Genomic DNA, 23,075 nt, shown 5'->3' on the forward strand with positions numbered 1-23,075 from the left:
GTGATGCCTCCAGGTTTGTTATTTTTGCTTAGGATTGTCTTGGCTATGTAGGCCCTTTTTTGGTTCCATATGAAATTTAAGATAGGTTTTTTCTGATTCTGTGAAGAAAGTCGATGGTAGCTTGATGGGAATAGCATTGAATCTATAAATTACTTTTGGCAGTATGGCCATTTTCACAATATTGATTCTGCCTATCCATGAGCATGGAATGTTTTTCTATTTGTTTGTGTCCTCTCTTATTTCCTTGAGCAGAGGTTTATAGTTCTCCTTGAACAGGTCCTTCACATCCCTTGTAAGTTTTATTCCTAGGTATTTTATTCTCTTTGTAGCAATTGTGAATGGGAGTTCACTCATGATTTGGCTTTCTGTTTGTCTATTATTGGTGTATAGAAATACTTGTGATTTTGCACATTAATTTTGTATCCTGAGACTTTGCTGAAGTTGCTTATCAGCTAAAGGAGATTTGGGGCTGAAACGGTGGGGTTTTCTGAATATACAATCATGTCATCTGCAAGCAGAAATAGTTTTACTTCCTCTCTTCCTGTTTGAATACCCCTTATTTCTTTCTCTTGCCTGATTTCCCTGGCCAGAACTTCCAATACTGTGTTGAATAGGAGTGGTGAGAGAGGGCATCCTTGTCTTGTGCCAGTTTTCAAAGGGAATACTTCCAGCTTTTGCCCATTCAGTATGATATTGGCTGTGGGTTTGTCATAAATAGTTTTTATTATTTTGAGATACATTCCATCAATACCTAGTTTATTGAGAGTTTTCAGCATGAAGGGTGTTGAATTTTATTGAAGGCCTTTTTTGCATCTATTGAGATAATCGTGTGGTTTTTGTCGTTGGTTGTCCAATGACTCCATGTTTAGCCCTCATTTCAGGAGGGCAGCCTGGCCATCAGATTGCTCCAGCCAATTGGCAAAATACTTCTGTCGTGGGGACATGCAAGATCGGATAGCCAGAATGGTTCTGCTACATTGATTTGTTTCTATAAGCACAGGTCCCACATACCCAAGGAGTGGCACTGCTCCTTCACAGCACTTATATAGTCTGAAAGTATGCTGTTCATGAGTTTATTTGCTTACTTCCGAGTACTTCCCTGCTACCAGTAGAATGTAAGCTCTGTGAAGAGGTTGACCTTAGCTACTTTGTTTGTCACTGGATGTTCAATGACAAATCAGTTCCCAGCAGAGAAAGTATTCAACGAATATCTGTTGAGGACATAAATGAATTACTGCATGAAAGAATGTATTTAATTACAGACTTCTCCTCTTGACTGTAAGCTCTCAAGACAAAGTATTCTGCTTTATACATCGTGGTCCTCATGCTGGCATACTGCCTCCCATATGAGGAGGCATAAAATCATTATCTTTGAATGCATAAATAAATGAACAAACAGATGAATGAGTGAATGAATGAACATATGCTATCTACACTAGACATTCTTAATTTTATCCTCACATTAGAATCACTGGGGAATTTTTAAAAACTGCAATGCCCAGAACCAATTAAACTAGAATCTGTGGGGGTGTGCCCCAGGCATGAGTATATTTTAAAGCTCTTTAGGCAATTCCAAGTGCACAGTCATAGTTGAGAATAGGGTGACCAGCCACCAGGTTTATTCAGGATTGACACATCTCCCAGAGTACAGGAATTTAAATGCTAACACTATGACTACACTGTGCAAGCCTGGATGGCTGGTCACCCTAGCTGAGAACCACTGATCCAAACTGTCACCCACGGCCGTTCTTGAGTGATGTATTTTCAATGTTTGAAAGTCAAGATTCGTTGGTTTCATGCTTTCATTTGACACTTGCCTAATTACATTCAGGCCTGTAACTCACCTTGACCTCAATAACTGCTTCCTGCTATGTGTCCCTGTTCAGGCTTGAGCTGCTATTATTGACTTGGGTGATATACTAATTTGTAACATACAAATGGCAAAGGGAATGATTAAACCTTTCCAGCAAGTCAGCACCAACCAGTAGACCAGCCAAAGAAGCAAAGGAACACGTAAAGTGCTACCTTTCCAAAAGCAATCGCAATGAACCTTCACTTCTTTTCCTCCCCAAATTGATGACAGTATATTTTGACACATTTCTACTTATCACTTGTGTATGCCAGTTACCCTGGTATGAGTGTGCAGTCCCTGTTGTTACCTGAGGAGATAAATAATTTTTAATGGAAAATTCCAGGTGAAAGCTGAAATGATATTCATCATTGTAAACACTAATAAATTTACTTCAAGTATGTGGTCAATAATAAGGGCATTAACGTGTGGACACCAGAATCAGAAATGCTCTTCAACCTATGAAGGGAACGGAGCACCACAGCTCTCAAGGGCCTTGTGACTCAAAACATGGCCCCAGATCAGCAGCAGCGGCCTCATCTGGGAGCTTGTTAGACACACAGAACCTTAGGCCCCACCCAAGAGCTACTGAATCAGGTCTGCAGCTGGGGCCCAAGAATCTGTGTCTTAAAAAGTTCTCCGAGTTGTACTTACGCATGCTAAAATTTGAGAAGTATTCACTTAGCAAATATTTTTTGCCTAATGTATAATGTCAGTATCTCGGAGCCCAGAGGGAAGAGGCGAGGGTAAGCAGGAAAGGAGGCACACAGCGCAGTAGTTCCCAGCCTCTGCTGCATATTGGAAGCACCTGGAGAGCTTTAAAAATATCCACGCCTGGATCCCATCCCAAGCAACATGATTTAATCGGTATGGGATGCACCCTGAGCAAAGCTTCCCAGGTGATTCTAATGTGCAGCAAAGTTTGGGAATCACTGATACGAGTTAACCACCAGGAACCCTGCCCCCCTCCTCATTGTTTCTGGTTTTGACTGCTGGCGAACCCAGAGGAATGAACAGTGTACACATTTGCTATCTTTCTTTCCCAAACATCAGAAGCAACAATGATGAAGAAGAATTCTCCAGATCTGACTCTCACCTCTGGTTTGATGAATACTTGTTCCACTTACCCTGTTAGTAGCTGTTTTATCTTTGACTATTCAACCTCCGTGGATCTCAGTAGTCTCATGTGTTTCAGTGAGACAGGGGACAATAAGACCCAGTCCCTAGATTAATTGGGATGTTACATATGACATGTGGAAGTGCCCAATACTTTGCCCAGCACATGTTTGATGTTTAAAAACTCTGAGCCAAGGAAGATTGTGTCTTTATCCTCCTCCCTGATCATGAGATATCCAGCAGCATGAAGCTGGGCAAATATTTAGGGGTGTCTCTTCTTCAGTGAACTAAGGGTGTTGGTGAATTGTGAAAAACTTGTTTACACATGAATTCACTTATACAATCTCACTTCAGTCTCACACCCCAGCCACGTAAACCAGATAATACTTATTGCCTCCATTTCACGGATGATCAACAGTGGCTGAGAGGAGTCCATACAGCCACAGGGACTCTCACTTGGACCCCCTGCCTGGAGCCTAATGTTCCTCTAGTTACTGCACTGCCTCCATTTCCGGCTTCCCCTCCAGCTGCTTGGCAGGCTGTCTCTATGGGCAGGATGCGTTCACCTAGGCGAGCTCTGGGCTGATAGAACTTCCTGTGATGATAGAAATGTTCTATATCTGTGCTTTCCAGTTCAATAGTTACTAGCCACATGGAACTATTAAGTTATTAAAATGTGGCTAGCCTGACTGAGGAATTATAACTTTAATTTTCTTTAATTTTAATTAATTTAAACTTAGCCACCTGTGAACCGCACAGCTCTAGAGACAGAATCTGGAGAAAAATGAGAACCTGAGAAATAGTTCCAATGGCTTCTGCCCACAAATCAAAGTAAACCTAAGCCACTAGTTTGCCTCTCTGTTAAAAGACCTTCCTAAGTCTTTTTCAGGAAAGTGGCAAGTTGGTACACTAGTTGATGAGAGCACCCTTCCCATGCAAAATACTATTCAAGGGATGCCTTGAAACTAATGATTTGGCCAGCAGAAGCAAAATGTGTGGTAGAGCAGAGCTTCTCGAAATTGAGTGTGCACACAAGTCACCTGGGATCTTGTGAAAACACAGATTCTGGTTTAGTAGGTCTGGGACAGGGCCTGAGGCTTGCATTTCTAACAAGTGCCAGGGTGGTGCTGCTGCAGCTGCTCTGTGAACCACACTTTGCCTAGCCAGACTGTAGAGTAGTGCTGTCCACCAAGCCAGTTTTGCTTCCTTCACACATGGGGGCATTTGGCAATGTCTGAATACATTTTTGAGCATCATGTCTGGGAGGATGGGGACGGGAAGTGCTATTGACGTCTACTGGGTTCAGTCAAAGTGTGCTATTAATAATCTACAATGAACTTGTATGCGTACATCAAAATATCACATGCACACCATAAACATGTACAAGTATTATATATCAAAAAAGCGTGGAGCTTCAAAGACCTTCTTTTTAAAAAGCTAACACGGTGAAACCCCGTCTCTACTAAAAAATACAAAAAACTAGCCAGGCGAGGTGGCGGGCGCCTGTAGTCCCAGTACTCGGGAGGCTGAGGCAGGAGAATGGCGTAAACCCGGGAGGCGGAGCTTGCAATGAACCGAGATCGCGCCACTGCACTCCAGCCTGGGCGACAGTGCGAGACTCCGTCTCAACAACAACAACAACAACAAAAAAGTTAAAAAAATTGTAATAATAATAATAATCTACAATATACAGGAAAGCCCCATGACAAAGAGTTACCCAAAATGTCAATAACACCAAGTTTGAGAAACCTGCTGGATAGCCAAGTCGTTCTTCAGGAATAGGGGCATTAATGGCAGAGGGATGGAGCAGGTGCTCTTGGTGTAATAACTGATCGTTGTTTTCTCTCTTCCACTCTTTTCTCCCACTTGTCCTCACACAGGAGCCAATGCCTCGGCCCCAGACCAACTGAGCTTAGCTTTAGCCTGGAACAGAGTTGACATCGCTCGCAGCCAGATCTTTATTTACGGGCAACAGTGGCCGGTAGAGTATATGTCGTCACCCGTGAAAAGCCCACTTTGGTTGGGCAAGGGTATTTGTCTAAGGAGCCTCTGAGATGGGCTCAGAAAACGATTGCCTTTTCTTTAAGATGGAACGTGTTCCTTGGCAGCCAAGTTCCTGTCCTGGGCTCCTTTTCTCATATTTAGGAAAGCACCGCCATCTAGTGGAAATTTCAACTGAACACAACTCCAAATATTTCCATCTCTATGAGTTGTCTTTAATAGCAATTTTCAGCTGCAAATGATGCTATTTATTTGAATACATCTGAAAAAAATATAAGACAAAGCTGTATTAAAATTAAGGAAGGGGTAGAATTATTAATTTGCTTCTGATTGTCTTTGATAGAGGCAAAGGGAAGAGGTTGCTGCCCAAGTGGTGGCAGCCCCCGCTGGTTTATGGCTGGGTCACACCTCAGGATGCAGAATTAGCAGTCTTCCCTGTGCAGGCACCATCTGGTCCTGGTAGCTGAGCACAGGTCCTCCCTATTTGCAAAGAACAACATGAGGAAACCAATGCTTTATATAACTGTTCTTGGTTTGCTTTCCTCAATTGACTCTACCAAAAATAAAAATTTGAGAGATTGGCCATCAGGTGGTATATGTATGCGTCCACAGGAGGCAGCCCAGCAGCCTGAAACTTGATGTCTGTGCCTGGAATCACAGCACTCACTGGCAGGCCTTATCTTACTACTTCCTTTCCCCTAGAGAGTCTCTGCCTGGGATTGAGCCCTGTCTTCACTCAGTGCTGGTGGATTGCTAACATGGAAAGATTTGTTAGAGTCTAGACCCTGTGACATTTTTGTGAAATGAATTGAATAAAAATCTAAGCCACTGGCAAATCCAGAAAGTAGGCTGGTTGTTCTGCTTTGTTGTTTTGTTTTGTTTTGTTTTTCAGTTCAGTGACATCTTTGTAGTCTTGCTTCTACACAGAGACCCAGCATTGATTTAGGGCCTTTGGTCTGTTGACTTGGGACCCTCTTCTCACTTTGGCCTGTGGTCTCCCTCAGAGCCTAAGGATAACAAAAATGAAGACAGCAAAGTACCCCCTTTGACACTTCACTGGTGTTGAGACGTTTGATCAGATAATTGCAAGGGGAAAAACCTTGTGAATACTTGCACCTTCTTGGGATCCAGAACAAGAGATTCAGGGAAGAAATAGTTTTTGGAACTAGAAATGCTTGACTTTTATTTGCAAAGACAGGCCCCCAAACATGGGAGAGGTTGTGGCTGTCCCAAAAGTGAATCTGTGAACAGTCTTGCTAGCATGTTCTTAGATGTGATGAAGGTTTACCAGATGTCAAAGGCATCCCTTTCTAAGCTGTTCAAGTGAACACTAAAGAACTGCAGTCCTAGATAGACCCTGGGGCAGACTAACTCAGTGACTTGGTTTGCAGGTGGGATCTCTGGAGCAAGCCATGTTGGATGCCTTAGTTCTGGACAGAGTGGATTTTGTGAAATTACTCATAGAGAATGGAGTAAGCATGCACCGTTTTCTCACCATCTCCAGACTAGAGGAATTGTACAATACGGTAGGGCCAAACTAAGGCACTTTTTATTTTCTTTTTTGTTCGTTTGTTTTACCTTCTCCTGCCCCCCATATGCCTGTGATTCTCTTCCCTTCTCCTCTCCAAGTGCATGGTTCATTGATCATAAATACTCCCTTAGACCTACATAGATGACAAACACCAAGTCACCAAGATTCCGCTTGTTTTAGTTGCTCAGTTGTCAGCATCTAAGGCAAAAAGTTGTGTGATAACCTGAGTGTATCATTCTCATATTCTTACACAAAACCACGAGGCTCCAGAAATGAGAACACAGTTTGTTCTATAAGGCCAGAGGGTGTTAGAGGCAATTAGCAAAGGAGGACTGATTTAACTCTAAGCATCAAAAAAGGCCAATTAAGTATCCTACACCATTTTGTTATCCTCAGAGCTATGAAGTTCATTCTTCATAGTTCAGTTATAAAATGGAATAAAAGGTAAAATATCTCTTCTTTAGAGTTACTCAAAAATTTTGGGTTTTTGTTTCTTTGTTTTTTAAGCTTAGTAATGATTTGGTAATTTACTCACTAGGGATACCAAGGAGTAATCATAGGTAAAACTACTGTTGATGAAGTTATTGAGAGCATTCACACTAGTTAAGTGCATTGGCTCTGAGCTCGTACTAAAATCCAGTGAAGTTTAAAGAGCAGAAATTTTTCCCCCATTTAACAAATGAGGAAACTGAGGCTGTCTTCGTCCATTTGTACTACAGTAACAAGATACCTGAGACTCAGTAATTTATAAACAATAGAAATTTGTTTCTCTGGGTTCTGGAGGCCGGAGAGTCTAAAATCAAGGCTCTGGAAAGTTCGGTGTCTCGCGAAGGCTGCTTTTCGCTTCCAAAATGGCACCTTGTTTTTGCGTTCTCCAGAAGGGACAAATGCTGTGTCCTCACAAGGCTGAAGAGACAGAGGGCAAAAGGCCTGAATGTTGTGTGAAGCTTCTCTTATAATGGCCTTAATCTCCCTTACAGAGGAGGAACCCTCAGGACCTGATCACCTCCCAAAGGCCCCACTTCTTTTCTATTATTATTATTATACTTTAAGTTCTAGGATACATGTGCAGAATGTGCAGGTTCGTTACACAGGTATACATGTTAAATGCCCCACTTCTTAACACTAGTACATTGGAAATTAAGTTTCAGCATGAATTTTGGAGAGGACACAAACATTCAAACCATAGCAGAGGCCAAGGTGAATTCAAGGTCACAAAACTCCTAAGAAAGAAGCCAGTAAGTACCGAACCCAAGCTTTTGTCTCTGAGATTATTCTACCCCTCATTTTCACAACGTCTCTGTCCCATCACACAGAGGGCAAGCAGGATGGAGCTTATTTCCTGTCCCCAGCCAGTGGTAGTTGTTAGATGGTACCACCGTGGCACCATCTGCAAAAAATAGAAACAGGTTATTAGCAGAATGGCTCCCGGTTTCTGTTTTCTCCACAGACTTTTCTTGGTTCAGCATACTGAGACTTTCAGGAAGAATGATGGGTCTTCAACTTGAAAAAATGAATAAATAAAGACAAGCATTGAATGGCCTATCAATTAGCAAATCAAGGGAGTAGAGTAATTTATTCCAAAGACTGGGGCGGGGGGTGGGGGGTAGGAAAATTCTAGACTGAGAAAGGCCAGTAAGTTTGATCACTTCAATCTGCTGGTGGTGGCTTCCCAGAATACTTTGTTGAGGATTATGGAACAGTAAATAGCCTCAGTAATAATAATAGCTAACACTGATTGGCATTAAGCACCATTTTTAATAGCTTTATAAACATTGTATCATTTAATCCTCACAACAACCCCATCAGATAAAGTGATACTATCATTCCCATTTTAAAGATGATAAAACTGAGTCACAGTTAAGTAGCTTGCCCGCGTTCAGAGCCGGTAAGCGGCAGAGGTGTAGAGGCAGGCACTCCGACTCCAGAGTCTGTAGGTTCAATCACTGCACAATCCAGCATCCCCTCAGTGGAAAAAGAGCTCTGATGGGCACGTCCACATGAATGGGCAGGTCATTGCAGCAGTTCATAGACCTGTCTAAATACTTGAATGGTTGCAAAAGTGCTTAAGAATTTGCCATTGGCTTGGCGCAGTGGCTTCCCAGCAGGTTGGGAGGCTGAGGCGGACGGATCACTTGAGGTCAGGAGTTTGAGACCAGCTTGGCCAACATGATGAAACTCCATCTCTACTAAAAATACAAAATTTAGCTGGGCGTGGTGGTGCATGCCTGTAATCCCAGCTACTCCAGAGGCTGAGACAGGAGAATTGCTCGAACCCTGGAGGTGGAGGTTGCAGTGAGCTGAGATCACACCACTGCACTCCAGCCTGGGTGACAGAGCAAGACTAACTAAAAAAAAAAAAAAAAAGAAAGAAAAAAGCCATCACTATTTTAGATTCTCTAATAATCTAACGAGATTTAGCAAATAAAATGCAGGAATGCCCACTTAAATGTGAATTTCAGATTAACAACAAACAATTTTGTTATATCCCAAAGATTGTATGGGACATACTTAGGTTAAAATTGTACGTTGTTTATCTGAAATTCAAATTTAATTAGGCATCTTGGATTTTATCTCACGTTCCTATTCTAAAAGACAATAGAATGGCAACTTATTTCACTTTATATTTACCTCAAACAAACATCCATCTTTTTTTACAAAACTCTTTTTTTCCCAAACAGTCTGTGGCTTTTTCTTTAAATCAAGTTGCAGCAAACTGTCATCCAAATCCAGCCTGCTGCCTGTCTCTGTATGCGCTGCAAGCTAAGATTTTTTTTTTTTTTTACCTTTTTAATGGTTGAAACAATCAAAAGAAAAATACTATATTCTATGACACATTAAAATAATATGAAATTTGACTTTCTGTGCCAATAATTAAAATTTCATTGAATCATGACCAGGCTCATTTGTTACATATGAGCTATGGCTACTTGCACATTTACTACCGCAGGGTTGAACAGTTTCAGTAAAGACTGTGTGACCCACAAAGTCTAAAGTATTTACTCTTAGGCCTTTTACAGAAAAAGTTGGCCAACCTTCTTCTTAGACAATTTCTCATTCATAATGAGTAATAAACAAGTTGCAATGGCAAAGTGCCCAAGTGTATTTCCAATGCGGTCAATGGGGCCTATTGTTCTCCCACCCTCATCCTGGTCCCCGGCTGCAAAACTGGCTTCTTCCATCACATTTTGGCCCAGCTGTCAACAGAGTTGACAACCTCCCTTACAAAGTTTGAACCTAGAACCTCAAATACTTTTGCTTGAGGGAATACAATTCAAAAATCTGCCAATGTGTTTGTTTAGAAGAAACAGGTATGGCCGGTGCGGTGGTTTACGCCTATAATCCCAGCACTTTGGGAGGCTGAGGTGGGAGGATTGCTTGAGGCCAAGAATTCAAGACAAGCCTGGGCAACATAGTGAGATCCCATCTCTAAAAATATTTTTTAAATAAAAACATTAGCCAGGCATGGTGTTGTATACCTGTAGTCCCAGCTACTCAGGGTGCTAAAGGGAGCCCAAGAATTCAAGGCTGCAGTAAGCTGTGATTACGCCATTGCACTCCAGCCTGGGTAACAGAAGAACCTGCATCAAAACAAAACAAAACAAAAGTCACTGACAAAGCTTTTCATCTGCAAATGGGGACAATGTAAAAGAAAGAAAGAAAAGGCAGATACACTGAGCAACTAAAACAAGGTCCATCTTAGTGACCTGCCCTCCACCAGCCAGAGCCCTTCCTTCCAGATCCTTCTTGCCTTGCCAACCAGAGCCCCTGACTAGCAAAACTGTTTGATTCTTCTTTATTGTTTTCAGAGACATGGGCCCTCAAATACATTGTACCACTTGGTCAGGGATGTCAAAAAGGTAAGAACCCTCTCGACTACAGGTCGGAGGCCCTGTCTTGACTGCTTCCTGTGATTAGAGAGTGCCTCTGTTTTGCATGAGCTGCCAGAGTATTCCTGTCCCTATCAGGTGCCCCTCATTTCGGAACAGTGTGTGTGCGTGTGTCTTTTAACTCTGAAGCTTCTGTTCATGATGCAGCTGTGGTGTTATCACCAATCGCCGTGCTTTTAGATGCTTTCGTTGGACATAATGCTTTTGGGTAGTGGAACTCTCAGCTTTTCCCTTGCCAAGTGGATTTATGCCATTACCTGTACTTTTCCATATGCCCCTCACTGTTTGGGGAGCTGGTTTCCATGCTGCCTGACTGACCACAAGAGTAAATTTTCATTCACCAGCTCCTGATACAATGTCACATCTACCATTACATAGAGTGTAGTCAGTAAGCATAGCTCCAAATTTTCTAAAAACAGGGACTAAAACATAAATATGCATTCCATTCTTCTAACATTCTATTTTTTCCAGAATACTTGTCATCTCATTGGATGGGAAAAAAGTGTTGATAGGTATGGATCAGGTAGCATTATTTTCATTTTACAGATGAGGAAGCCGAACTACAAGGAGATGAGAGCTATATTGGTGGTTAGTGAAGAGCTAGGTTTAAAGCTCAGTTTCTTTTATTAATAATGATAAAATAATAATAGTCATGAGCTAGTGATGACTAGGTATACAGCATTGCTGCATACTTTGAGTGCATCTTAACTCATTTAATCTTCACAACAATTCTATGAAATAGAATTATTATTTTATTATTACAGGCTAGGCACAGTTACTCATGCCTGTAATCCCAGCACTTTGGGGGGCCAAGGTAGGTGGATCACCTGAGGTCAGGAGTTCAAGGTCAGCCTGGTCTGGTCAACATGGTGAAACCCTGTCTCTACTAAAAACACAAAAATTAGCCGGGTGTGGTGGTATGCACCTGTAATCTCAGCTACTTGGGAGACTGAGGCAGGAGAATCACTTGAACCTGGGAGGTAGAGGCTACAGTGAGCCAAGATCGCACACTGCACTCCAGCCTGAGCAACAGAGTGAGATTCCATCTAAAAAAAATTATTATTTTATTATTATAATGTAGTTTTATTCCCATTTAAAGACAAGAAGAATGAGGCATAGGGAGATTCTGTTTAATCTTAGCCAAGTACTTGTTCTTTTGCCCCATATTATCTCCTTCAGAGGTAGCTTGAGTTCTGAACCCTTAAACCCATCCCAGAAAGTGATGTTTTAATTCCAAAAAATAAAACAGAATATGGCACTGCCCCCGCCCCATACAGATGTGCCCATACACACATGCACACATATGCCCACTATCACCACTTGGTAACAATTGTCCACGAAAGTCCACAGGACATATTCAGAGAAAGCTACAAAGTGAAGTCAAAAATACAGTATGATTCCTTCATCTCACAGGAAGTGATTGGCTAGAATTGCCCTTAGGCATCCTGTAACTACTTTTTTATTTTTCCTTTGAAAGGCCAAGCAAAGTCCCTGGGCTACTTATAATGTACCTATTCACCTGCTGGACCTTTGCTAAGAATGAGTAAAGGATATAAAAATAACACACAAAAAAATCAAAATCTCCATCCTTTGGCCCTTGCAAACTTTCCTCCCATCTCATGAAGGACTTTTCATCTGCTTGAGTGGGTGAAGCCTGTAGTTCTTTCAAAACAAGGGGAGAAGACACTATGCAATCTGTACTCCCAACTCAACAACCACTTTCCTGAGATTGTATCTTTCACTGGTCTACCCATTCCATGCCATCGTAGTAGATCTGCCTTCAACAAACCCATTTCTCTTTTCTTTGAACCTTCCAATTTTGTCTAATTCATCCTGGCTTAAAATTGCCTGAAAACTAAACTCAGAAGATTAGAAGTAGACACATTTGATGTGTCTTCTTCAGTGAGATAGTTGTTGCTCATGTTCAATCAAATGTTTTGAGTTTTTCTAAAGTAATGACTTGGGGTATTCTTTCCTTCCTTAAGTTAATCTCTGTCCCTGAAGGAATTGTGAGGTTTTCTAAAGAGACAGCTATGCCTTTATCCCTCAATCCCAGTCATCACCAATCCAAACCTTTAAAAAGAGTCGCTCATCCAATTCAATGACCCAGCCTCCCAGCAATAATGTCTTGTCTGATTTTCAAAGGGATTTTTTTGCAGTTAGATTTCACTGAGTATAAATGATTAAAATCCCTCTCATTACTTTCTTTTCCCCATAGGACTCTGCTTTGCAATATTGTTTTCTCTTTTCTGAAGTCCCTTGAGCTGCCTTTTACATTTGCTCACGTCACTTGTATTATTAGAAGGCATGTAAAGTATCTCTAAAATAGGGTTTTTTGTAGCTTCTCAGCTAAAGATGTACCTCAAAAATAATATATACTAACAAGAAAGAACAGGATGGTAAGAATTTGGGAGGAAGAAGGATTAAAAGCAACTATTTTTTTTCCCTTTTAAGTATGATCCAAATATTAGAGCAAGAAAATCATTATATAAGCATGCATTTACCATTTACTTACAAATTTAGTAACTGGAAAAAATGATAACAAATGACCAAGAATAGTACTGAACTGGCCTAGAAATAATTTATCCTTTTACCTGGAAAAAGAGACTGCCAATAAGACAGGGAGAAACAGAAAGCCAACGTTTAATTTCTTTCCTTGGGAAAAAGTAGAAGCAGGAAATGCAGAATTCATTATTTCCAGGGTGACGGTAAGTATCCAACAATGGGAGAGCAAGAAAGATGAACAATGGTAGTCACAGGAGTCTCAGTGCCTACATTTTATGTTATATGGATTAAGGGAGCTGAAAATGAAGATTTTTGTTTGTTTGGTGTTTGGGGAAGAAGTGAATAAGGGAGAAATTAACATTGGTGTACAACTTTCTCAGGTGACTTTCAGCAATTTTCAGATGGTTTCAGGTGACTTTCAGGTGGTTTCAAGTGACTGCCAGCAATTTAGGCCAATGAGATAATCAAAGGCTGCGAAACTAGAATTAAAATGCTAAGAAAATCTTGGGAACTTAAAGCAATTTTCAAAATTAAGGAATATAATAATAATTAACGTGTGCTTTCTTCTTTACCATTATGGGGGCAAATATATGTGTGCATATATGTTTAATCTGTAAAAAAATTAATGAATAAGTTATTAACTCTGGTACAAAATGCTATTCATGAGTTAGGAACACAGTCCTAGACCTTAAGCATAGTGTTTGATAATACTTCTGTAAAATTGTGTGTAAATAACTCTTAAGAACCAAAGGAATGCATTGAGGAATTATCAGAACATCATAAGTCAATCAGCGTGACATCTCTAGTTCACCTCTTCTTTGAGACCAACAGAGCTGAATGTGGGGAATTGCTCCCAAGCTTGTTTTGAAATCTCAAATTATTTATATCAAGGGAACAATCTAGGAGCAATGAGGTAAAAAGAGTGGCTCTTCAGCATTAATCAGAAATTTAAATTGTTTTGTTTTAAACCAACCCAGTTCTCTGAACTATTTTCATGCATAAATCCATTGAATGTACCAATGCTCTCATATTAAACCAGAGTGGCCCAAGTCTGTCTGCTTTTCTGTGGAATATAACCTGCCATTTTAGTAGCTGTCTGCTCAATTTGTGCCTCTGTATGTTTTAAAGTAGTTTTTTCCTTTCTTAAATGTGCTAATACTTCAAATTACCTATACTATCCTTCCCCACCAAAGGAGGATGCTATTTGAGTATTATGTAGAAGTAGTGGTGAAATTATGATAATTTAAAGTTCATTTACATGGGAATTAAGACCCAGAGCTTTTCAGAATGCAAAAGAAAAAAAAAGCATTTCAGACACACTTTGGGTAAGGAAAGGACATTTGCATAATCCCATCTGCTAAATGCATGGAAATTTGCAAAAGCATTATTATATTTCAGAGGATGGGTTGCCCGATATATTGCCATGTTGTGGGACTGCACACTGGGGTGATGTCCTTTTTTCCCCTGAGCTTTCACCAGCTGAAGTCCCTACCGGGTGATTACTCACACCAACTGCAGTCCACTTTTCTTTATTGTACAAGCTGTCCCAGGGGAGTCTTTTTCTTCACACTTCCTTGGTAAACCTGACAACCAGCAATCATTTCATACCTTATGTATATCAGAAGGAACCAATCTTGTTTTGAAGGCTTGTTATGAGTTTCAAAGGAAAAAAGTTTTCCTAAACAGTTGAGATCTGATAGTGATATCATGAGCTGACATCTGAAAAACCCCAATCATTTTGAAGAGCAGATCTAATTAGTGAATTTAAACTATCATTTTAATGAAAAGGTTTCCTTATGCATGGCACGAAGTAAACCTTAGCTTCAGGTTAGTAGTTCATAGCATGAAAAAATAAGACAACATTTTCAAGTTGTCAAATTGTACCTACCCATAGAACTCAAGCCTGTCTAGCAAATTATTTGAATCACATGACCTCCCATTGTTAAGGCATGAAATGGGAAATAATGGTTCAGGCTTTACCAGTTACCAAAGTCATTACCGAAGCGGGTGGGAGAAGTGCTAGAACAGAAACAGCAGGCAGAATGACTGTTCCTCCAGTATCCCTTTTGACTTCTAATTTGAAAAGGACCCAAGCAAAGGAAGACTCCTCCAGAAGGTGTTTGGGCTTTACCTGTTGGCATGTGAGGTGCTGCTCACCTTCTCTGCTTTTTCCAGAGGAGCTGGATGCACTGAGCACCACCCCATCCCCATCTATCCTTTTACCACCCCTTGTCTCCAAGCCTCTGGTTCCACTAATCAAACTCTAGGGGATCATTGGAAGCTACATCAACCTTGGAAGCTCTGAACAGGGTCTTTGACCAGTGGGCCGAAAGGAGTAAGAGCAGCCTGCCAGGTAGTGGTCATATAGTTGGATTTTTAGAAATAGACAGGATCTTAGAAGTTACTGTGTCCAAGCCACCTATTTTCACAACATAAACTGAGGTACAGAGAGAGGAAGTGATCTGGCCAGGGTCACATGGGGTCAGGGCCATGGCCCAACCCAAGGCTGTTTCTTCTTTGGGGTCATGTTGCTGGCTGCTCTCTGAATGAGTATCCATAAAGTCCCCTTTGCCTGGCAATACCCATCCTAGGAGAAGCAATGCAAATGCATAATCTGTGACATCCACAGGTCCCAGTGATCAAGGCCATTGGCCCAGCATTGTATCATGCACTTAGGCTGCCATCCCCCTCAAAGTCCATGCAGGACACCTATCCCAAGAGGCCTAAATTGTACTCAATTTCATTCATGTTATAAAATCGATTTCTTCTTTCCCAAGAAGGTTTCCACTCTTCCTAGTAAGAAAGGAAAAGTTATTCCCTAACTTCTTTGCTCCCTAAAATCTCTGTGAAGAAACATGTGATCCAGCCTTGCAGGCTGAATTCAAACACATTACTTGTTAAATTTTCACTCCTCCAAATATTACTTCCAGGAGAGCATCCGACTCACTCCTTAGCTCCCAATCCTTCATCCACTCTGGGTTTGTCTATATGGCCTTATGGTATGTATAAAACAGAAGATGGTAAGGTGCGGTGACTCATGCCTGTAATCCCAACACTTTGGGAGGCTGAGATGGGTGGATCACCTGAGGTCAGGAGTTTGAGACTAGCCTGACCAACATGGTGAAACCCCATCTCTCCTAAAAATACAAAAAAATTCGCCAGGCATGATGGCACATGCCTCCAGCTACTCTGGAGGCTGAGGCAGAAGAATCGCTTGAACCTGGGAGGCAGAGGTTGCAGTAAGATGGTGCCATTGCACTCCAGCCTGGGTGACAAGAGCAAAAAAAAAAAAAAAAAAAAAAAAGACGGAAGAGGCAGGAAAATGCTGGGGAGGGAGGAATTCTCACTGGCTTCGGTTAGGTGAATATTGCCCCCTTGTGGTCAAACAAAATGCAGGAACCTCAGTGGTCATGGAATCATTTATCTTCCTTCAGGGCTGACCAAACATAAATCATTCTGAAAGAATCAAGCTTTATATGAGACGATCCCAGCACCTTCTTGCTGATATATACCCCTAAAAGTCCTTTATAGATATAGCCATTTTCTAAAAATGTCCTATTTTCCCCTTAAATGTTTATTGATTTTGAATTTTACTATAATCACTTTCCTGACAACTCCCAAAGACACCTCGAAAGCATAAATATTCCCTTTCAGTATTAGTCTTCAAGCAATATTGGTGTCTTGTTTTTAGAATTCTAACTGATACTTACACCTATGTTTCTCAAAGCAAAATACATAGGTGTTAGGCTTGGTATTATCCACATTTTATTTTATTTTATTTTATTATTTTTTTAAGACAGAGTCTTGCTCTGTCGCCCAGACTGGAGTGCAGTGGTGCAATCTCGGCTCACTTCAATATCCACCTGCCAGGTTCAAGCAATTCTCCTGCCTCAGCCTCCCAAGTAGCTGAGACTACAGGTGCACGCTGCCATGCCTGGCTAATTTTTTGTATTTTAGTACAGACAGGGTTTCACCATGTTGCCCAGACTGGTCTCAAACTCCTGAGCTCAGGCAATCCACCCGCCTCAGCCTCCCAGAGTGCTAGGATTACAGGCGTGAGCCCACATTTTAAATTTTTTAAATTCCTACAAGATCGAAACTAGGCGCAAATTTATAGAGCTACTCTGATTGCCTTTTTATAGCATCACAATAAGTCCTTTGAGGATTTTCCTGAAACCTGGTCTTTGAACATTGCAGACCATAAAGGCTGTGGAGTTCAAGCCCGTTTCACTGGAAAGAAATCTGAGAGCCTAAGGGAAAGTGTCTGCTGGCCAAAGGACAAAGAGAAGCCCAGGGCAGCTGACTGGAAGCTGGTGTGCTTCCTCCTCACCCTGCCAAGGAAAATGACACGACGGGTGGGCATCCTCGGGCAGTCATCCCCATAGGAGCCCCATCGCTATGAATGAGGCTCACCCAGGCTGGTTCAGTCTTTGAGACTCTTCTACTCTTTAAATAACAGCCTCGCCTAACAGTTCAGGAGAGCCAGAGGATACAGAAACTGTGGCCTTGTTAGTCTGCCCCAACATAATAGAGAAAAGTGGTTGCATTAGTACTATTTTTAAACTCAGTTTAATTTTATGGGAAGGCTAAAACATGAAAAGTTACTATCTTAAAACTTTCTCTGAGCTCCCTTTTTAAATATTTTTTTGCCATGCTTTGCATAAAGAAGGCAGACAATTGGTCTTTCTTAGCCTGAGGATAGCTTAGCTTGCTGATTCAGTTAGATGGATAAAGATAATCTTCAAACAAAGGAGATTCTGAAATTCTGAGGCGGGTAGAGGCCATTTTTGTGACGGGACTATTCAGCTCATCAAATGGATGCCAGATTAGGCTATGGAGGGCCAACGTCAAGGACAAAAGGGGTCTGTGTCTCAAAGTGTTCCCCCTCACATATGATGCCCTTTACACAGCCCCATTTTGCCTGGCTGGCTCCAGTTAGATGCCCAAGCCTGCCATGTACCTCAAGCCAAGGGAGAGGTAGAACCCAGTGGCCTGGGGTGGGAGCTAATTCTGGGGACAGCAAGGAAGTCTAAAAAGCAGCAATGGGCCAGGCGCGGTGGCTCACGCCTGTAATCCCAGCACTTTGGGAGGCCGAGGTGGGAGGATCACCTCAGGTCAGAAGTTCGAGACCAGCCTGGCCAATATGGGAAAACCCTGTCTCTACTAAAAATACAAAAATTAGCTGGGCATGGTGGCATACACCTGTAGTTCCAGCTACTCAGGAGGCTGAGGCAGGAGAATCACTTGAACCCAGGAGGCAGAGGTTGCAGTGAGCCCAGATCACGCCATTGCACTCCAGCCTGGGCAACAAGAGTGAAACTCTTTTTTTTTTTTTTTTTAAAAAAAAAAAAAAAAAAAAAAAAGGCAGCAATGGAATTTTATATGCTTGAGGCTGGTGCTTCAATTACTATCCCTTTGTTCTCACCCCATTAAGGATAGCCACTGAATTCCAGATACAGCATTACCTGTATTTCACAGCAAATTTCCATAGTGAACTAGGGCTATTCCAACCAGGGATGACTAACAGATTGTGGCTAGTTGGTTTTGTTACTGAGAAGATAATACTAAACAACCCAAATCCAGACTTGATCCCAACCACATCAATTAATTTCACTGTTTTACTGGTTTATATTTTCAACAAAAACACTCTTGAGCGCCCACCATATGCCAGGCATATTATAAGAGGTTCTGAGGATATAAAGATAAATCAAACAAGAAAAATATAGAGCTATAGGTTTAATGATATGATGTAGAGGGATACCTCTAATCCTGTATCCCAAAACCTTCAAATGAATACAGTTGCCCATAGAAAAGCTGAGTAAGGACAACTAAAAACCTACCCTCAGGTTAGCAAAAAAATTTTAATTAATTTCTGACTGAAAGTAATTAGCTTTTGACACTATGAATTTCCCAGTTCTGCTGCCTAATCTACCACTACCACCAGACCCTTACTGAGTAGACAAGCAGTTTGACAAACTTCGGTGTGCATCAGAATCACCTGAGGAGCTAGGAAAGGACATAGAGGCCCCGATACATTGAAGTAAGTGAGACAAAGTCCAGGTGTTTGCAATGTCACCAAGTTTCCCAGGGTATTCTGATGCCACCAAAGTTGGAAAACGACCACTATACATAATGAACGTCTTCTGTGAAGTGGCAGAAATCTCACACAGCATCCTGGGTGGGTCTTTCATTAAGGACAAAAGTGGATGGAGCCCCTCGTGTCTGTCCAAAATAGATCTAAGGGCATGAGGCTTCCCACGTGGTGTCACACCCAGCCATTTATGGTATAGAGCACTCTCCTGCAAGAAGGAGCTACAGCAGGCAGTGAGAGTGGATTGGAATTCGCTGTGCACTCAGACTTTCTCACAAATGGAACTAACTCTCCCTTGGCCTAACAGCAAAAATTTTCTTTAGAACCTAAACTTTAGAAGTCGAAAGCAGTATTGAGTAAATAATAAGAAAATCTTTATTATTTTTGCATCTAGAGATGGCAAACAGCTAAAAAAAGACACCATAACTCTAGATCTTTAAGAAATGTTACTCTCTTTAAAAGAAAAAAATGAAAAAAAAGTCCTTAATTCTAGAAAAATAAATACTCCATTGCTAAAATGTCTTCTCCAATTTCTCTCCCTCTTCCCTTTAAATGCAAGAGATGTTCATATACAACCTCATCCTGACACCCAAAATCCCCTCCCTAAAAATATTGCTCTTCTTGTATGAAAAAAGCATCAATTTTTAAAAATTATGGATAGAGGTTTTGTAGTAAAGGAGACCTGAGTCCTAAAATCCCAGCTGATGGAGGCCCTGGTAATGACACTCATCTTCTGAGAGGAGTCTTCCTTTAGTGGGTGGTAGACACCAAATGATATCAAGAGAGTGGTAACAGGCTTGGGTCAGAGACAGAAAGAGGGGCTTGGGGAGCATTTGGGGAAACCTGGTTCCTGGTGCCTGGGAGTGATAGCATTTGCCGTGTCTAGCCTTGTGTTTCTTTCTTCTACACTGGTGTTTTTTTCTCCCCAGCTGAAGACTTGAATAAATATTTTGATTTTCTATTATTGCCGACGATTACTGCATCTTCTTATTTAACTTATGTCTTCTTTCCAAGCGAGAGTATCCAGGTTTCGGTTGGATCTATTTTAAGGTGAATTAATTAACCAGCATAATAATACATTCATATGATTCTTTTTTCAATATTTTTTTTACTCTAGTTACAGAATACATGAACTAGAATCCCTAGTAAACTACGTTGTCTTTTGGATTTGTCTGTTTGTTTGTTTCATTCTACCCTGATAGGGGAACCTGCCCCCAGACTACAGAATCAGCCTGATTGACATCGGCCTGGTGATCGAGTACCTGATGGGCGGGGCTTATCGCTGCAACTACACGCGCAAGCGCTTCCGGACTCTCTACCACAACCTCTTCGGCCCCAAGAGGGTGAGGCTGGCTGCAAATTCAGGGCCCCTCCTGGAAGGACTAGGGTGTATGGGATTTGGGTTGTGGCTTCTTTGTCTCCAAGGGGAATTAACATCAGAAAATTGCGCTGAGAGTGAGCCTAAACAATCAAAGAATAATAATGAAATTCAAATTAATCTTATCATTGAGATTATTAAACTCAGCAGTTTTCCAGGTTTTGGGTCTTTATACCTTTAAAAATTGTTGAGAACCTCAAAGAGCTTTTATCTATGGGAATTCTACCTATCGGTGTTTATTTACCATGTTAGAAATTTAAATGGAGACTCTAAAAATATTTAATTCATTTTAAGTTAAACATAGGAATCCCCATTATATGTTAACATAAAGAACATGTTTATAAAAAATATATTTTCAAAAACAAAGAATAAATTCATAATAGGAACATTTTTTATCTTTTGCAAATTTCTGTAATGTCCAGCTTAATAAAAGAGGGCTAGATATCTACTTGTGGATTCAGTCTATTGTAGGATGTTCTGGTTAAAGTATATAAAGAAAATCTGACCCCATAAAAATACATGACAAACATAGCAAATATATCAAAGGAAGGAGTATTTTAATCCTCTTTACATATAATTGTAGATATCCTTTTTTTCATACTACACCAAAATTTAATAAGTAACCGTTTCTTAAAAATGAGTTGCAAGGTGAAATCTAAAACCACGTAAGTGAACTTTTCAAATTCTGTTACATTAAAATCCACTAGTTGAGCCAGCCATGGCCCCAGCTACTAAGGAGGCTGAGGCAGGAGACTCGCTTGAGCCCAGGAGTTTGAGGCTGTAGTATACTATTATAATGCCTGTGAGTAGCCCTTGCCCTGCAACCTGGACAACGTAGTGAGTCTCTGACTCTAAAACAATAAAATAAAATAATAACAAAGTAAAATCCAGTGGTCTATCTTATACTTTGATGGATCTTGTAACATCATAGATTGGTCATGGAAAATTATTGGTTTGTGAAGGTATGCAGCTCTTCCAAATACTGACACATTTTATTATACAGTTTCATTAGTATCACCTCTATCTCATGGGAAATGTCTTTCAGTCCTGAAAAGCTGTCAAAGTCATGGTGGGGGTGTGGGGAGTAGATCTAAGTTTTCCAAAATCCCAATTTTTTTCTTAAAAGTTTGAATTTTGTCATTGGCAACAAATACTATCTATTGTTTTCTTTGAAATAACAGCCTTACTTTGGTCATTCCAAACACATCTGCCAAAGGTCCAAGTCTACACAACCTTAGTCCATCAGCCAATCAGTCCTTCAAGTAAAAATTATATTCCATGAAAAAAAAAAGTGGCTATAATACAATCCAAACAATTACATAAGTGCATTTCCTCAGGACAACCCATAATAGTTCAGTATACAGCAGAACTATTTTAGGAGTATACTTCCCATTTCATCCCACAGAACAGTAAAAAGATGGTTAATCAAGGGTAAGGATTTAATAAAGTTAATTGTTTTTTAGTCCTCAACAAGGCCATTCTTAAGTAAAACGGTTGCATTTGCTTTCTGCAAGTGCGTAACACTGGAGTCTAATGACATCTGGTAAAGGTGGGTACCACTGCCTTTGTTCTTGCCAAGGCACCCAGCAGCTTTACTCACCATTGTTTTTGCACCATCAGTCCAAATGTCAAGATGGTGCCAAACCCAATTACACATTAGTACTATTATGAAAATAGCTTTGACTACACACACCCTCTCAAAATGTTTCAGGGACCCTCGTGACCCATGGGCCACATTCTGAGACTTGCTGCTCTAGCTGGTAGTGGGCATACTTTTTATTTTTTATTTTATTTTATTTTATTTTTTTGAGACGCAGTCTCACCCTGTTGCCCAGACTGGAGTACAGTGGTGTGATCTCAACTCACTACAGCCTCCACCTCCCAGGTTCAAGCGATTCTCCTACCTCAGCCTCCCGAGTAGCCGGAATTACAGGCACATGCCACTACACTTAGCTAATTTTTGTATTTTTTAGTAGAGACAGGGTTTCGCCATGTTGGCCAGGCTGGTCTTGAACTCCTGATCTCAGGTGATCTGCCTGCTGCCTTGGCCTCCCAAACTGCTGGGATTACAGGTGTGAGCCACTGTGCCGAGCCATAATTTTTATACTTAACAAAGTTTTTTTCTGCTTCTGAAAGCATTTTGTGGAACTAGTAAAGAACTTTGAAAACACCTAAAATTTAACAAAAGGCATTTGTTTGAAAATGAAAAAATATATATAACAGAATTTTTTGAAAAACACCAATAAGGATAAATAAGAAAAAAATGAAATAGATATTAGCCTAGTAGTCATTTTAGAAGCTGAAAGAGAAAGAGAGAAAAATAGAGAGAAAGAGAGAGAGAGAGATTCGGTTTGAGCTGTTCTAACGTGAATAGTCAAATACAATTTGGAGGAACTGTAAGTGCTGTACCCTTACCATTTACTCAAATAACTTTCAAGATGGTGCCCAACCATTCTGAAATATTTAAAAGCTTAACATTGGTCTTCCTGGCCCCTGAGATGTAATTTTGTATTACCTCCTGTTAAATATAGATCAGGGTCTGTGTCCTTCTGAGTTGCCTTTTCTCTCCGACTCAGCCTGTGCCTGTTTTGCACATTCCCAGCATGGCCAATGATGCTTCCTATGTGCTGACACTTTCCATGCTATTGAGCACCTTTGCCACCATCAGCACAGGCCCTCTGGCCCCACTCGCTCTTGCCCTAATGTGCAGCAGC

General features: G+C 40.9%; 1 protein-coding gene across 25 annotated transcripts in view; it reads left to right on the plus strand.

Moving 5' to 3' along the window:
* TRPM3 (transient receptor potential cation channel subfamily M member 3) overlaps positions 1–23,075 on the plus strand; it is a 920,173-nt gene that overhangs the window by 805,847 nt on the left and 91,251 nt on the right. For 14 of the 25 annotated variants that reach the window (XM_037997448.2, XM_073021525.1, XM_073021528.1 and 11 more), the window contains 5 exons: positions 4,846–4,946; positions 6,358–6,492; positions 10,307–10,357; positions 19,998–20,033; positions 20,186–20,326. In XM_037997448.2, the coding sequence (XP_037853376.1) occupies positions 4,846–4,946; positions 6,358–6,492; positions 10,307–10,357; positions 19,998–20,033; positions 20,186–20,326 (464 nt within the window). The remainder of the gene's footprint in view (positions 1–4,845; positions 4,947–6,357; positions 6,493–10,306; positions 10,358–19,997; positions 20,034–20,185; positions 20,327–23,075) is intronic. The other 11 variants (XM_073021526.1, XM_073021527.1, XM_007969469.3 and 8 more) reach the window with 1 other exon arrangement.

This window comes from Chlorocebus sabaeus, chromosome 12 (assembly GCF_047675955.1).
Source record: "Chlorocebus sabaeus isolate Y175 chromosome 12, mChlSab1.0.hap1, whole genome shotgun sequence".
NCBI lineage: Eukaryota > Metazoa > Chordata > Mammalia > Primates > Cercopithecidae > Chlorocebus > Chlorocebus sabaeus.